Source organism: Hemitrygon akajei, chromosome 22 (assembly GCF_048418815.1).
Source record: "Hemitrygon akajei chromosome 22, sHemAka1.3, whole genome shotgun sequence".
Classification (NCBI taxonomy): domain Eukaryota; kingdom Metazoa; phylum Chordata; class Chondrichthyes; order Myliobatiformes; family Dasyatidae; genus Hemitrygon; species Hemitrygon akajei.
Window position 1 is genome coordinate 11,949,764 of NC_133145.1, and position 16,583 is coordinate 11,966,346.

General features: G+C 43.1%; 1 protein-coding gene across 5 annotated transcripts in view; it reads left to right on the plus strand.

Annotated features, from left to right (window-relative positions):
- Positions 1 to 16,583, plus strand: part of LOC140714985 (uncharacterized) — a 129,498-nt gene that overhangs the window by 104,980 nt on the left and 7,935 nt on the right. The window contains exons 13-15 of one of the 5 annotated variants that reach the window (XM_073026719.1): positions 4,707 to 4,763; positions 5,517 to 5,599; positions 14,432 to 14,526. In XM_073026719.1, the coding sequence (XP_072882820.1) occupies positions 4,707 to 4,763; positions 5,517 to 5,599; positions 14,432 to 14,526 (235 nt within the window). Of the gene's footprint in view, positions 1 to 4,183; positions 4,332 to 4,706; positions 4,764 to 5,516; positions 5,600 to 10,493; positions 11,423 to 12,543; positions 13,059 to 14,431; positions 14,527 to 16,583 lie in introns of those variants that run through there. The other 4 variants (XM_073026720.1, XM_073026721.1, XM_073026722.1 and 1 more) reach the window with 4 other exon arrangements.

Genomic DNA, 16,583 nt, shown 5'->3' on the forward strand with positions numbered 1-16,583 from the left:
CACTCTATCTGTGTCCTCTGATCTAAGACACGCCCACCATAGGAAACATCCTCTCCACATCCACTCTATCTGTGTCCTCTGGTCTAAGACACGCCCACCATAGGAAACATCCTCTCCACATCCACTCTATCTGTGTCCACTGGTCTTAGACTCTCCCACCACAGGAAACATCCTCTCCACATCCACTCTATCTGTGTCCTCTGGTCCTAGACTCCCCCACTATAGGAAACATCCTCTCCACATCCACTCTATCAAGGCCTTTTACCATTCAAGAGGTTTCAATTAAGTTGCCTCTCATTCTTCTGAATTCCAGTGAGTAGAAGCCCAGAGCCATCAAATACTCTTCATATGACAAGCCTTTCAATCCCAGAATCACTTTCATGAACCTCCTTTGAACCCTGTCCAATGTCAGCACATCCTTTCTTAGGAGAGGTACCCAAAACAGCTCACAATACTCCAAGTGAGGCCCAGTGAATGCTGTACAAAGCTTTAGTATTACATTCCTGTGTAATACCTGGTTTAAGACCATGCATTATTTTATTAATGCAGTTATGCTGTCATGTATTTTAGTTTCTGCAGATTTTCTCAAAATAAAATAAGCATTCCTTTAATTGCATTTTACAGTGGTGTATTTCATTTATGCTCTTTAAAATAAAAATTCAGTTGATTGAAAAGTTAGATTTGTTGACCTAGCCAAAAGGATTTGTCTTGGGAGCATTCTAGAGAGAGTGTGAAAAAAAGAACAGGGAGCCATAGTTTTTTCCAGAGGGAGCCCAGGATAAGAGGAGAAGAAGCAAGGATAATGGAAACAGATAATGAACATAGCATGGAGAGTTGCTGACAGAACCCAGTTGGAAGGACAGATACCACTGTCGGAAACTCCTCGTGCAGATGATGTTTAGTTAGCTAGCTATTACACGAGCTTGGAGAAAGTTTGACACCTTTTCCTTGGACGTAGCATGAATATTTTTATTTCCTTGGGATGGGTTCTTCAGCGCAAAACAGTTTCAGTACTGTCTATCTATTAACGTTGAGGAAGAGACATATGTGGAGGAGAGCAAGTGTTCCTTGGAGGGGCCACAGGTTTCTGTTACTTGGAGGGGCTACTGATTTGTGTTTGCTGCTTTCAGAGGGGCCAGTAGTTCATGTTTCCCTTTGGAGGGGCTGCTGGTCTGGGTCGCTGCCCTGGGAGGGACTGCTGGTCTGGGTCTCTGCCCTGGGAGGGGCTGCTGGTCTGGGTCTCTGCCCTGGAGGGGCTGCTGGTCTGGGTCTCTGCCCTGGGAGGGGCTGCTGGTCTGGGTCTCTGCCCTGGGAGGGACTGCTGGTCTGGGTCTCTGCCCTGGGAGGGGCTGCTGGTTTGGGTCACTGTCCTTTGAGGGGCTGCTGGTCTGGGTCTCTGCCCTGGGAGGGACTGCTGGTCTGGGTCTCTGCCCTGGGAGGGGCTGCTGGACTGGGTCACTGCCCTGGGAGGGGCTGCTGGTCTGGGTCTCTGCCCTGGGAGGGGCTGCTGGTCTGGGTCGCTGCCCTGGGAGGGACTGCTCGTCTGGGTCTCTGCCCTGGGAGGGGCTGCTGGTCTGGGTCGCTGCCCTGGGAGGGACTGCTGGTCTGGGTCTCTGCCCTGGGAGGGGCTGCTGGTCTGGGTCACTGTCCTTTGAGGGGCTGCTGGTCTGGGTCGCTGCCCTGGGAGGGACTGCTGGTCTGGGTCGCTGCCCTGGGAGGGACTGCTCGTCTGGGTCTCTGCCCTGGGAGGGGCTGCTGGTCTGGGTCGCTGCCCTGGGAGGGGCTGCTGGTCTGGGTCTCTGCCCTGGGAGGGGCTGCTGGTCTGGGTCGCTGCCCTGGGAGGGGCTTCTGGTCTGGGTCGCTGCCCTGGGAGAGGCTGCTGGTCTGGGTCGCTGCCCACTACTCACTGGGTCCCAAAGCTCTCAGAGATAAGATCAAAATTCTGAGATTCATGGATTGGACTGTAATTCTTATTAGCCTCTTTCAGTTCATGCCTTTTGTGTTCCTGCCCATTCTTTCTTGTTGTAGATTGGTGGGCTAGGGCTTTGGGTGATCTATTTCTGTGCGAGGGAGGGGTTGGGGTTTGTGAGTTTTTGTTTCTTTTTCTTGTTGTGTGGGGTGGAGGGAATGATGTCTTTCTTTCATGGTGTTCTGTATTCTATGGCTGTCTGGAGAAGACAAATCAGAGTTGCATTCTGCACACATACTTTGATATAAAATGGACCTCGCCCATCTAAACCACGCTACCATCTGACTGTCTGGGAAACATTATCCTGGCCTTATCGAGCCCAACCAGTCCCTTTCAGTTTACTGACTATAGCTTGATCCAAGCCAGTCCAACCCAACCTCTTCAAAACAGCTAACCCACTCCTCAAAACTATTGATTGGCCCCATTTTATTTATCATTAATATCATTAGTCAATCAGAGAAAGATAAAATAGTGTGGTTATGACTGCCTCACGTCTACACTGGTCAGTCCATTCTGAGTAGCAGTGGCATGCAAAAGTTTGGGCACCCCTGGACAAAATTTCTGTAACTGTGAATAGTTAAGTGAGTAGAAGATGAACTGATCTCCAAAAGTCATAAAGTTAATGATGAAACAGTCTTTTCAACATTTTAAGCAAGATTAGTGTATTATTTATGTTTTGTACAATTTTAGAGTGGAAAAAAAGGAAAGGAGAATCATGCAAAAGTTTGGGCACCCCAAGAGATTTGAGTTCTCAGATAACTTTTACTAAGGTCTCAGACTTTAATTAGCTTGTTAGGGCTGTGGCTTGTTCACAGACATCATTAGGAAAAGCCAGATGATGCAAATTTCAAAGCTTTATAAATACCCTGACTCCTCAAACCTTGTCCCAACAATCAGCAGCCATGGGGTCCTCTAAGCAGCTGCCTATTACTCTGAAAATTAAAATAAATGATGCCCACAAAGCAGGAGATGGCTATAAGATAGCAAAGCGCTTTCAGGTAGCCATTTCCTCAGTTCGTAATGTAATTAAGAAATGGCAGTTAACATGAATGGTTCAGGTCAAGTTGAGGTCTGGAAAACCAAGAAAACTTTCCAAGAGAACTGCTCGTAGGATTGCTAGAAAGGCAAATCAAAACCCCCATTTGACTGCAAATGACCTTCAGGAAGATTTAGCAGACTCTGGAGTGGTGGTGCACTGTTCTACCGTGCAGTGACACCTGCATAAATATGACCTTCATGGAAGAGTCATCAGAAGAAAACCTTTCCTGCATCCTCACCACAAAATTCAGCGTCAGAAGTTTGCAAAGGAACATCTAAACAAGCCTGATGCATTTTGGAAACAGGTCCTGTTCCAAGTTAAAACATAACTTTTTGGCCGCAATGAGCAAAGGTATATTTGGAGAAAAAAGGGTGCAGAATTTCATGAAAAGAACACCTCTCCAACTGTTCAGCACGGGGGTGGATCGATCATGCTTTGGGCTTGTGTTGCAGCCAGTGGCACAGGGAACATTTCACTGGTAGAGGGAAGAATGAATTCAATTAAATACCAGCAAATTCTGGAAGCAAACATCACACTGCCTGTAAAAAAAAAGCTGAAGATGAAAAGAGGGTGGCTTCTACAATAGGATAATGATCCTAAACACACCTCAAAATCCACAATGGACTACCTCGAGGTGAAAGCTGAAGGTTTTGCCATGGTCCTCACAGTCCCCTGACCTAAACCTCATCGGAAATCTGGATAGACCTCAAAAGAGCAGTGCATGCAAGACGACCCAAGAGTCTCACAGAACTAGAAGCAAGCAAGAATGGGTGAAAATCACCCAAACAAGAATTGAAAGACTCTCAGCTGGCTACAGAAAGCATTTACAAGCTGTGATACTTGCCAAAGGGGGTGTTACTAAGTACTGACCATGCAGGGTGCCCAAACTTTTGCTTTGGGCCCTTTTCCTTTCTTGTTATTTTGAAACTGTAGAAGTTGGAAATAAAAAAAGTAATCTTGCTTAAAATAGTAAAGAAATGTGTCATCCTTTATGCCTTTTGGAAATTGGGTCATCTTTTACTCGCTTAGCTATTCACAGTAACAGAAATTTTGACCAGGGGTGCCCAAACTTTTGCATGCCACTGTATTTGTAGAACAGCATAGAACTGCAATGATCTGTTTGGAGCAATATGCAGAAAGACCTTTCTGAAATTTTTTTTCACATATTTCTACAGATGTACTATGGAGAGCATTCTAACTGGCTGCATCGCCGCCTGTGTAGGGGCTACTGCACTGGATTGAAATAAGTTGCAGAGTATTGTAAATTCAGTCAGCTCCATCATATGCACTAGCCTCCGTAGTATCCACGGCATTTTCAAAGAGCAGTGCCTCAAAAGGGCAGTGTCCATCATTCAGGACACCCATCACCAGGTCATTGTCACCATCAGGAAGGAGGTACACACTTGACGATTTAGGAACAGCTTCTTCTCTGCCACTCGATTTCTGAATGGACATTGAACCCATAAACACAACCTCACTACATTTTATTTCTATTTTTGCACTACTTATTTAATTTAACTATTAAAACACACACAATAATTCAGGGTGTTTTGTCTATTATTTATTGTATTGTACTGCTGCTGCAAAGGCGACGAATTTCACTACATATTGAAGCTGATTCTGAAGTTGGTAGCTTTTAACAAGTAATATTGATGCCAGTGCTGCTTTAATGCTGTCCATTGGGTTTGTCCCTATTAGGAGGTGTTATTCGATGTGAAGGAAACAGAAGTGATTTGTATAAAAAACTCCACACAGGTAACTGAGCTTCCATAATTAATTTTAAAAACTGATTGTTTAATATAAAATATTGGTCAAGTGCACATTAGGATGAGGGATGTTGCTAAATGAGCTTTGAACTCTTCCAGAATGGGCAGCTAAGTACCGCAGTTGTCACTGCTGTGTTCCCTAAACCATTCACGGGTCGGCTCCATTGTACACTGGTCTGTCAGGAGTGGGAACTCCCCCTATTCAAGCCACAGTCACAGAGCTGTGCATTACACAACTTTCCCCTTCAGCCCAGCTCATCAATGCTGTCCGAGCTTTGTAAATGAGCTAGTACTGTCCCTCTAAACCATTCCTAACCATGAACCTGGCCAAATGCTTTTTAGATGTTGTAATTTATTTTAATTTTTAGAATTTATTTAGAGATGCAGTGCGGAACAGGTTCTTCCTGCCCAACGAGTCAAACAGCCAGCAACCCAGCTACTGAATCTTAGCCTAATCAGAGGACAGTTTACAATGACTGGTATGTCTTTGGACTGTGGGAAGAAACTGGAACACCCAGAAGAAGCCCACAAACTCACGGAAAGAATGTTCAAACTTCTTACAGAGGGCACTGGAACTCCAGTGCCCTGGCTGTAATAGTGTCGGGCTAATCACTACACTACCGTGACATACCGCCTCTACGCTTGCTGTAGCAGCCTGTAGCCTGTACCCACCCATGAGTGAAGAGCAGTATTTCAGAATGGTTTTGTTTTATTCACTGGGGTTCTTCTATTGATATTTCAGGTCCTCTTTCACCATCATTACCCCGAGATTGCTTCCGTAGGACAACGGCTCGACAAGCGGACCCTCTTTGCTTTCTGTGTGGCGTAAGTGGGGGCCTCTCAGTGTGGGGTAGATACTCTTCAGGTACAAGTACTACCTGGAGGAAGGCAGGCAATGTGTACAGTATTGAGATCTCCATCAAGGTGCTGGCTGAACACCATTTAACCTTCCACAAATGGAAGGAAGGCTGCTACTTTTAAAACACATTGGCCTCCAGGAGTTTCCTCACCCCCCCCCCCGTACCCCCAATCTCTCTCACTGGGATGGGGTGTTCTTTGCAAATCTTTTTATTATTATTATCCAAAATTACAAGAGTTCATCGAAGTAAGTAACACAGTCTCTCAAAGGAAAAAAAAACAATGTTTTAAAGATTGAAAAATACGGTGACGCAAAAAAAAAGAAAGAAACCTACTAAAGCAAAGAAAAGTGAGAAAAAGACCTGTCAGGTGTTCGACCCCGGAGCCATGCGTCATGCAAAAAGCTTCTAAAGATAAACATCAAACCACCGGCAAAAAAACCCCAAAATTTACAATTAGATCGTGGAGGAAATCTATCAATTAACTCAAATGATAGTAACGAGCAAATGAACCCCATCTTTTCTCAAGATCAAACATAGGTTCGAAGGTTCGACTTCTAATTTTCTCCAAACTAAGACATAACATCATTTGAGAGAACCATTGTGACAGAGTGGGAGCCGACGTATCTTTCCACTTCAACAGAATGGCCCTCCTAGCTATCAATGTAACAAACACTATAGCTTGTTGGTCAGACAAAGAAATACCACGAATATTTTGAGGAATTATTCCAAAAAGCACAGTTAATTTGTTAGGTTGTAAATTAATTTTAAGTGCTTTAGAAATTGTAGAAAAAACTGACTTCCAAAACTGTTGCAGTATAGAACAGGACCAAAATGTGTGTCAGTGTAGCTGTCTCAGTTTTACATCTATCACAATAACTATCAACATCAGGAAAGATTTTAGACAATCTCTCCTTAGTCAAATAGTAACAATGTACAATTTTAAATTGAATCAGTGAATGACTAGCACAAATCGAAGAAGAGTTAACCAACTTCAGAATCCGCGTCCAGTCCTCCGTCAAAAAAGTCAAATTCCTTTTCCCAATCTTGTTTAATCTTAAATAAAGGACGCTTATCCCATTGTAATAGTAAATTATAAATTCTTCCAATGGAGCCCTTCATCAAAGGGTTCATACTCGTAATAGTATCTAACAGGTCAGCATCCAATATGCAAGGAAAATTACTTAAATATTTTTGTAAGAAATGTCTAACTTGAAGGTATTGTAAAAAGTGTATGAAAGAGAGTATTTTTCAACTAATTGTTCAAAAGACATCAGTCTATCTTCTTTAAATAGATCCAAAAAATAATTAATACCTTTATTTTGAGAGTTAGGGGGCAAAAATTTAAGGGTAACACGAGGGGGAATTTCTTTACTCAGAGAGTGGTAGCTGTGTGGAATGAGCTTCCAGTAGAAGTGGTAGAGGCAGGTTCGGTATTGTGATTCAAAGTAAAATTGGATAGGTATATGGACAGGTAAGGAATGGAGGGTTATGGCCTGAGTGTGGGCCGGTGGGACTAGGTGAGTATAAGCATCGGCACGGACTAGAAGGGCCGAGATGGCCTGTTTCTGTGCTGTAATTGTTATATGGTTATTTTTCCGAAGTAAAAAAAATGGATCACTCAAAGAAGGCTTAAAAAATAATTTTGATAAATTAAACTACAAAGTTTAAATTTTTTAAAATTAAAAAAATTACGGAACTGGAGCCAAGTTTGTAAAGAATACTTAATCACAGGGTATAAATTTAAATTAGCAACTTTAGCTAATTGTATAGGTAAAGCAGCTCCCAATAACAAGATTAAATAAAACAGCTTTCAATTCTAAATCTACCCAAATTGGCCGCTCGTTCTTACCAACCCAGTGTAACCAAAAGGACATATATCTCACATTAACAGCCCAGTAATACATTCTTAAATTAGGCAAAGCAAGACCTCCATCCTTTTTCAATTTTTGTAAGTGACATTTACTAATTCTTGGTCTTTTATCATTCCAAATAAAAGATGAGATAATAGAATCAATTCGATCAAAAAACTTCTTAGTCAAAAAAAGAGATATTCTGAAATAAAATTAAAAATTTTGGTAAAATCATCATTTTGACTATATGGATGTGGCCATGTGATGGGGGTCTGGAACCCAGCCATAGCTTCCTCACTGGCTGAAATTTGTAGGTTAATTCCCATTTCCAGAATGTTGAGCATTTTGTCGATATTGGTGCTATGGTGTTAATAGTACCACAGTTAGAGAACCACAATTTTATATTTATTTCAGAATATCCCTGTTTTTTTGACTAAGAAGCTTTTTGATCGAATTGATTCTATTACCTCATCTTTTATTTGGACTGATAAAAGACCAAGAATTAGTAAATGTCACTTACAAAGATTGAAAAAAGATGGAGATACATTTGTACACTCATGAACAGTCCTTTGACCCAGTCTTCAAATCCCATGAGCATGCCCACAGCTGCATGAGACAACAAGTTCACCACTGACCTGACCAATGTTTCATAACCTTGTGTCTTATGCCTGGCTAATAAAGGCAAGTGTCTGTACCTCTGCTGCCACCTTCAGGGATCTTTAAACATCCAGGGCCTCCAGGACCCTACCATTAATTAAACATGGCCTGCCCGCCCTTGTTAGTCCCACCAACCTATCCAGTAGCCAAGTCTATTCTCCTCACTATCACCCACTTTCATATCATCCACACTTTAAACCATAACACCATAAGACATAGGGGCAGAATTAGACCACTTAGCCCATTGAGTCTGCCCCCCATTTGATCATTGCTGATCCATTTTCCTCTCAACCCTGATCTCCTGCCTTCCCTTTAACCTTTCACACCCTGACTAATCAAGAATCTATCACCCTCTGCCTAAATACACCCAGTGACCAGGACTCCACAGCCACCTGTGGCAACAAATTCCACAGATTCACCACCCCCTGGCTAAAGAAATTCCTCCTCATCTCCATTCTAAATGGACATTCTTCTATTCTGAGGTTGTGCCCTCTGGTCCTAAACTTCCCTCACATCTTCTCCACATTCACTCTGTCAAGGCCTTTCAACATTTGCGAAGTGTCAATGAGATTCCCCTTGTTTTTCTGAATTCCAGTGAGTACAGGCCCAGAGCCATCAAACGCTCCTTTCATTCCTGGAATCATTTTCTTTCATCTCCTTTGAACCCTTTCCAATGTCGGCACATCTATTTTTAGAGAAGGGGACTGCTCACAGTACTCCAAATGAGGCCACACAGGTGCCTTATAAAGCTTGAATTACCATTACATCTTGTTTTTATATCCAAATCCTCCCGACATGAATGCTAACATTGCATTTGCCTTCCTTACCACCGACTCAACCTGCAAGTTAACCTCTAGGGAATCCTGCACTAGGATTTCCAAGTCCTTTTTCAGCTCGGATTTTTTAATGTTCTCCCCCTTTAGAAAATAGTCTATGCTTTTGGTTTTGCTAACAAAGTGCATGATCATACACTGTATTCCATTTGCCACTTCTTTGCCCATTCTTCTAATCTGTCTAAGTCCTTCTGTAGCCTTCCTGTTTCCTCAACACTACCTGCCTCTCCATCTATCTTCATTTGCCACAAAACCATCAATACCTTCATCCAAATCATTGACATATAAAGAATTGGTCCAAACACCAACCCCTGCAAAACATCACTGGCACTGGCAGCCAATCAGAAATGGCTCCCTTTATTCCCACTCTTTGCCACCTACCAATTGGCTCTATCCATGCTAGTATCTGCCCTATAATACCATGGGGGCTTATCTTGTTCGGCAGCCTCATGTGCAGCACCTTGTCAAAGGCCTTCGGAAGATCCAAGCACAGAACATCCACCAATTCCCCTTTGTCTATCCCGCTTGTTATTGCTTTCAAGAATTCTAACAGATTCGTCAGGTAAAATTTTCCTTTAAGGAAACCATGCTGACTATGGCCTATTTTATCATGTGCCTCCAAATACTCTGAAACCACATACTTAACAATCAGTTCCAACATTGATGCACCATCAATAACTCTCCGAGACGTGAGGCGAGATATCGGCTTTTATTGACTGGAAGAAAGAACAAGCAGTAATTGACCACCATACTACATCCTGGAGACTGAGGGCAGGGCTCAGGCCTCAATCGCCTTTATACCGGGGTCTGTGGGAGGAGCCACAGGAGCAGTCAGCAGGGGCGTGTCCAGACAGGTATCTGTAGTTCACCACAAACATCTTCCTAACTGGCCTATAATTTCCTTTCTTCTGTCTCCCTCCCTTCTTGAAGAGTGGAGTGACATTTGCAATTTTCCAGAACCATGCCAGAATCTAATGATTTTTGAAAAATCATTTTTAATGCTTCTGTACCCAGGTAGCAAGTGCAGTATCCTTTTAAGGAGGCAAGGCTGCAGGTAAATTTGAAACATAGGGCCTTGAGGCCCCTGATCTCTACCATCCTCCTGGCTAATACACAGTCTCTGGATAACAAAATTGAAGAGCTTAGAGCAAGATTACATAACTAGTGGGACATCAGGGATTGCTGTGTGCTCTGCTCTATCGAGATATGGCTCACCCCCAGCATTCCAGCCACAGTGCTTCACCCCAAGGGCTTCACTTTCCATTTCATGGACTGGACAGCGGCAACTGCTTCGTGACTAACTCGTTGTGTCGCTCGGACGTGGCAGTTCTGTCTCAGTCCTGCTCCCCTGACCTGGAATATCTAATGCTCAAGTCTCAGCCATTCTATCTGCTGAGGTAGTTTTCTACCATCACCCTGGTTGCATCTTTGGCCCACGTCTGGTAAGCATTGAAAAAGCTGAGCACTGTTGTCAGTAGTCACAAATTAACGCACCCTGATGTCTTCTCAATCATTATAGGAGACTTCAGCTAGGCCAGCTTGAAGTCTACCACTAATATGTCACCTGTGGAACCCGAGGAGTCAGTACACTTCTCCACTGTTACACCACCAAGAATACACCATCAATTTGGCAAGTCTGATCACTTGGCTGAACTTCAACTGGCGGTATACAGGCAGAGACTGAGTACTGCAGCACATCATGAACGTACAGTCTAGGGAGGCGGAAGAGTGCTTACAGGACTGCTTTGTCTGGACCAAATTCAGCAAATTCATTTTTGGATCTGAAAGAATATGTTTCAGTTGTCACTGACTTCATCAAGACTTGTGTGGATGAGTATGTGCCTTTGAGAACATACCAGGCATACCCAAACGGGAAGCAGCGGATGAGCCAGGAGATTCAGTCTGCTGAGAGCTAGATCTGTACATTTAACAGCAGTGATCCAGAAGTCTAGATACAACCTACCATAAGAGCGAAAAAGCAATTCCAAGTGAAGTTAACCATATAACCATATGGCAATTACAGCACAGAAACAGGCCATCTCGGCCCTTCTAGTCCGTGCTGAATGCTAGTCCCACCGACCTGCCCATAACCCTCCATTCCTTTCCTGTCCATATACCTCTCCAATTTTTAAAAAAAATTACAAAATTGAGCCTGTCTCTATCACTTCTATTGGAAGCTCGTTCCACACAGCTACCACTCTCTGAGTAAAGAAATTCCCCCTCGTGTTGCTCCTTAACGCTCAACTCATGTCCTCTTGTTTGAATCTCCCCTACTCTCAATGGAAAAAGCCTATCCACGTCAACTCTATCTATCCCCCTCATAATTTTAAGTACCTCTATCAAGTCCCCCCTCAACTTTCTACGCTCCAAAGAATAAAGACCTAACTTGTTCAACCTTTCTCTGTAACTTAGGTGCTGAAACCCAGGTAACATTCTAGTAAATCTCCTCTGTACTCTCTCTATTTTGTTAACATCTTTCCTATAATTCGGTGACCAGAACTGTACACAATACTCCAAATTTGGCCTCACCAATGCCTTGTACAATTTTAACATTACATCCCAACTCCTATACTCAATGCTCTGATTTATAAAGGCCAGCATACCAAAAGCTTTCTTCACCATCCTATCCACATGAGATTCCACCTTCAGGGAACTATGCACCATTATTCCTAGATCACTCTGTTCTACTGCATTCCTCAGTGACCTACCATTTACCATGTATGTGCTATTTTGATTAGTCCTACCAAAATGTAGCACCTCACACTTATCAGCATTAAACTACATCTGCCATCACTCAGCCCACTCTTCTACAGACACAATTGAATGCATGTCAGCTATGCAGGGTTTGCAGGCTGTTGCTTCCTACAAGGCAAAACCTAACATTATAAATGGTCGTGATGCTTCACTCCCTTATTAGCTCAATGATTTTTGTGCACATTTTGAAAGACAGATTAAAACTACACTTCTATGAATTCCTGCAGCATCAGGCAACCCTGTGATTCTGTCTCAGATGCTGATGTCAGAGGATCTTTCAAAAAGGTGATTTCTCGCAAGGCATTAGGCCCCGATGGCGTATCTGGCAGGACATGTGCCAGCCAACTGGCTGGAGTGCTCAAGGACAACTTCAATCTCTCAGAGCTGCAGTTGGAGGTTCCCACCTGCTTCAGCGGGGCATCAATCATACCAGTGCTTAGGAAGAGCAGGGTGAGCTGCCTCAGGACGATTGCCCAGGCACACTCACATCTACTGTGTGGAAGTGTTGACTTCCACTATCTAGGCTGTGCACTCTTCTTGCTGCTGCCATCAGGAAGAAGATACAGGATTCTCAAGACCTGCACCACCAGGTTCAGGCACAGTTATTGCCTGAACTGAACTGAGCCTCAACCATCAGGCTCTTCAACCAGAGGGGATAATTTCACTCAACTTCACTTGCCCCATCACTGAACTGGACTTTCTTTCAAGGATTCTTCATCTCATGATCTCGATATTGCTTGCTTGCTTGTTTGTTTGTTTATTTATTTATTTCTCTATTTACTTATTATTTATTTTCTCTCTTTTTCTATTTGCAGATTGTTGTATTTTTTGCACATTGCCTGTCCTGCTGGGTGGAGTCTTTCATTGATTCTGTTGTGTTGCTCGTATTCACTGAGATTGCCAACAAGAAAGTGACTCTCAGGGTTGTACATGGTGACATATATGTATTTTGATAATAAATTTACTTTGAACTGTAAACTGTGGCTAGAATTAGCTCGTGCCTGAGCAAGCTGCAGTTTACCTACTGCTGCAAATGCAAACTCAGTGGCTCTCCACTTGGCCTTGGACCGCGTGGACAACCACAATACCTCTGCTAGGCTGTTGTTTATTGATTACAGCTTCAGCATTGATTCTGCAGTCGGGGAGAAGGTACAGGAGCCTGAAGATGCACACACAACGATTTAGGAACAGCTTCTTTCCCTCAGTCCTCAGATTTCAGAATGGTTCTGTGACCCCTGAACACCACCTCACTATTTTGTCTTCTATTTAAATTATTTATTTTTGTATATCCTTGTTGTAACTTGTAGTAATTTTTATATATTGCACTGTACTGCTGTTGCAAGTTTCACGACATGTCTGTGATAATAAACTTGTTCCTGATTCTAATTCTGATACCCAAATCAGTAATGTATATAGAAAAAAAACAGTGAGGGTCCCAGCACTGATCCCTTTGGTACCCCACTGGTCACATAAATAACGCTCACCATTGACCTCTGCCTCCAATTACCAAAACAAAATTGGATCTAATTTGCCAATTTTTATTAGGATCCCATTGGCTTCCAACCCTTCCACATAGATTGTTACCGAACTCCATGTAGACTGCATTGATGTCCTCCATACCTTTTCTGAAAAATTCCATCTAGTAGGATATCCCACTAATAAGACTACTGATTAATCCTTATCTCTCCAGCTCCAGATTAATCCATCTGTCAGAACTTTTCCAATAACTTTAGACTCACTGACCTGTAACTAGCTGGTTTATCCCCACTGCCCTCTTGAATAGAGTCCCACTTTTGAATTGAATGACCTTTATTGTCATTATACATATGTACAATGAAATTCTGTTTGGCTTCCTCTCAGGCAATCAAACAGAGCGGTAGATAAAAACAAGACAGTAATAGAAAAACGGTATTAAATAGAGAAGTAGCAGAAAATAAGTTGCAGCAGCACCAGATTGTCACAGCAATGCACAAAGTGCCATTAGTGCAAGTATTTGAGTCCTTGTGTGTCCTCACAGTTTCAGTCATTGTTCTGTGGGAGTGGTGTGATGGAGGCCACAGCTCTGGGGTAGAAGCTGTTCCTCAGCCTATTTGTTCTGGGTTTTAGTGTCCTGAACCTTTTGCTGGACGGAAGCGGGTCAAACAGGGAGTGGCCGGGGTGTGTGGTGTCTCCGGTTATGCTGATTGCTTTCCTCCTGAGTCTGCTGTAATAGATGGTGTCCATTCCTGGGAGCTCCATCCTGACAATTCGCTGGGCCGCCTTCACCACACGATGCAGGTCCTGTCGCTCAGCAGCTGTGCAGCTGGCACACCACACTGCGGCGCTGTTGGTCAGGATGGTTTCAATTGTGCTTCTGTAGCAGTTAAGCAACAGCTTTTGTGGGAGTTTGGCCTGTTTCAGCTTTCTGAGGAAGAAGAGTCTTTGTTGTGGCTTTTTTGCTGTCCTCCTGACCAGTAAAGCTTTAAGAGTCTCTGTCAGGGCCCCAACAGTCTCCTCCCAGCCTTTCAAAGCAGACTGGGTGAAACACGCTCTAGAATTTCCCTACTAACTCCAATAGCCCCTGAATTCTCCATCTAAGAACTGCTAAAACCAGAATTCTAATAGTCTTGCTTACAGGATTTATATTATGCTTTTATTGAGCCGTAAGCAATATTTGGTGTCCTGGTGAATCTTGTACATTAAAGGTAGTTGCTTTAATTTCAGGAACTCTCCAGAAACACCTCAGACGACATCTTTTAACTGTTTGGTGTTTGAGTCCAGCTCGGCCAAGGAGGCAACTGAAATTATCACCAGGATAGGCAAGTGTCTGAGCATCTGTAACTGCATGGGAAAGCTGTTTTTGTCCTCTTTTACATGCTTGTTAGAGTTTAACCCCTGCTAAGAGTCTGGGAAAAAGCGTGCTAAGCAGGCACAAAGGTTGTCCTATGTTACACCCCTGTAATTAGTCCTGTGCTTAATCACTGATCCATCACAGTCATTAATTGCACACGATGCCTTCTGGAGGTTCTTCTGAAAAGCATTCAAAGGTTTTAGTGAGGATGCCACAGCATGCAGAACATGTGTCTGCCGGCAACTTCTACCACTACAGTCCCTGGGAAGATGGAAGAGCGGGCATGTAGGACACCACCTCCCAGTAGCTCTGCACAGATAGTTGCCACCTTAATTTATATTGCTATTCCATTATGGAGTGTTCTTGTAACCTTGGGTCTATCTTTAAGGGCTTGGGTAAGTGGAATCAGTCTGCAGGCAACTCTAACCTTTGTCAGGTTGACTTAGAGGCCAAACTCAATGCTGTCAAAACCCAGAAGATGAAACTTGGAAATTCCCTTTCCAAGCCGGGGCTAAGATGGTTACTGAGTTTATTCATGGCAAAGTCCGATAGGATTTTGTTACAAAGGGAATTACGGAATAATGGGGTTATTGCAGAAAAATGGTGCTGAGGTAGAAGATTACCACCACATGCAGGTTCCTGTGCAAGGCACGTCATCCTGGCTTGGAAATATTTTTTCTTGGAATATGCAATTCCTTTATATATTCGCCGGGTCTAATGTAGGAACACCCTCTCCAATAGTGTTGTGGCCCTCTCTTTACCACACAGACCTTTACCACCATCTTTTCAAGTGAACTGTGGAAGAGGAATAATTGACTCAATTTGAGGCGGAAGCAGACGGACTTCCAGTCTTTAGGGAGTTGAGGACAGTGGAGGGAAAAGGCAACGCTGTAATCTCACAGACTCTGAGGGAATGCTGTAGAAATATTAGAAGATACCAAACTCATAAAATTAAAGAACTTCATTTGCCTTTGAGCAGTAGAGGAGAATTCTTCAAGAGATATTGAAAGACTAAAACTGTTTACAACAATAAAACTTGAGTCAGTTTACAGGAGATTGGCGAAAAGTTGAAGATAAAGAAACATAAACTATATATTCTGGAGTGCATGGAGTGCAGCCTGCCGAAGGGGAAGCAGGCGTCAATCCAGGTTCACTGATTACTTTCAAACAGGAGCTGGATAAATACCTTTAGAGAAGTTAAGACTGGGGGCTGTAGGGAAAGAGAAAAGAATCTGTTCTATCAAGGCTCAGATACATTGAACCTTCTCTGTACCGCTTGTGCTGGAAGAACTTGGCAAGAAAACTTGCTGTGTTCCTCCAGTGTTTTGTGTGTGTTCAAGATTTCCAGCATCTTCAGAATCTCTTGTATTTGTATTATTCTGTGATACACCACCAACTCTTTTCAATTCTTGCACAGTGTGTGGCAGCATTTTATACAACTTTTATAGAGCTTTCAAACTCTACATAGGCTGCAATGAGCACTGAAGGCCCCCTACGTTTCAGAACATTGTAAGAACACAAAAGCGGAAAATACTGGAAGCACTCGAGTTGGGATGCAGAAAATAGTTTATCAAAGTGATGATTACTTTAAAAACTATTGGAGAAAATAACAAACAAATTGAAACTGGGGGGCTTGACCCTGTTTCTGGAGAGTGCAGAAGTAAATGAATGGTTCTCAGAAATGATTGAATTCAACATTCATTCTTGAGGGCCATAATACAGCCAGATTAATTGAATTGACGTTATTCCTTATATCCTTCACATACATGAGGAGTAAAAATCTTTACATTACATCTCCATCTCAGTCATAGTAACATAGTAACATAAATGGAACAGTCAGTGTAATATAGAGTACACTCAAATCAGTGTGAGTTCATCAGTCTGATGGCCTGGTGGAAGAAGCTGTCCCAGAGTTGGTCCTGGCCTTTACGCTGCAGTACCGCTTCCCGGATGGTAGCAGCTGGAATAAATAGATTGTGGTTGGGATGGCTTGGGTCCCCAATGATCCCACGGGCCCTTTTACAC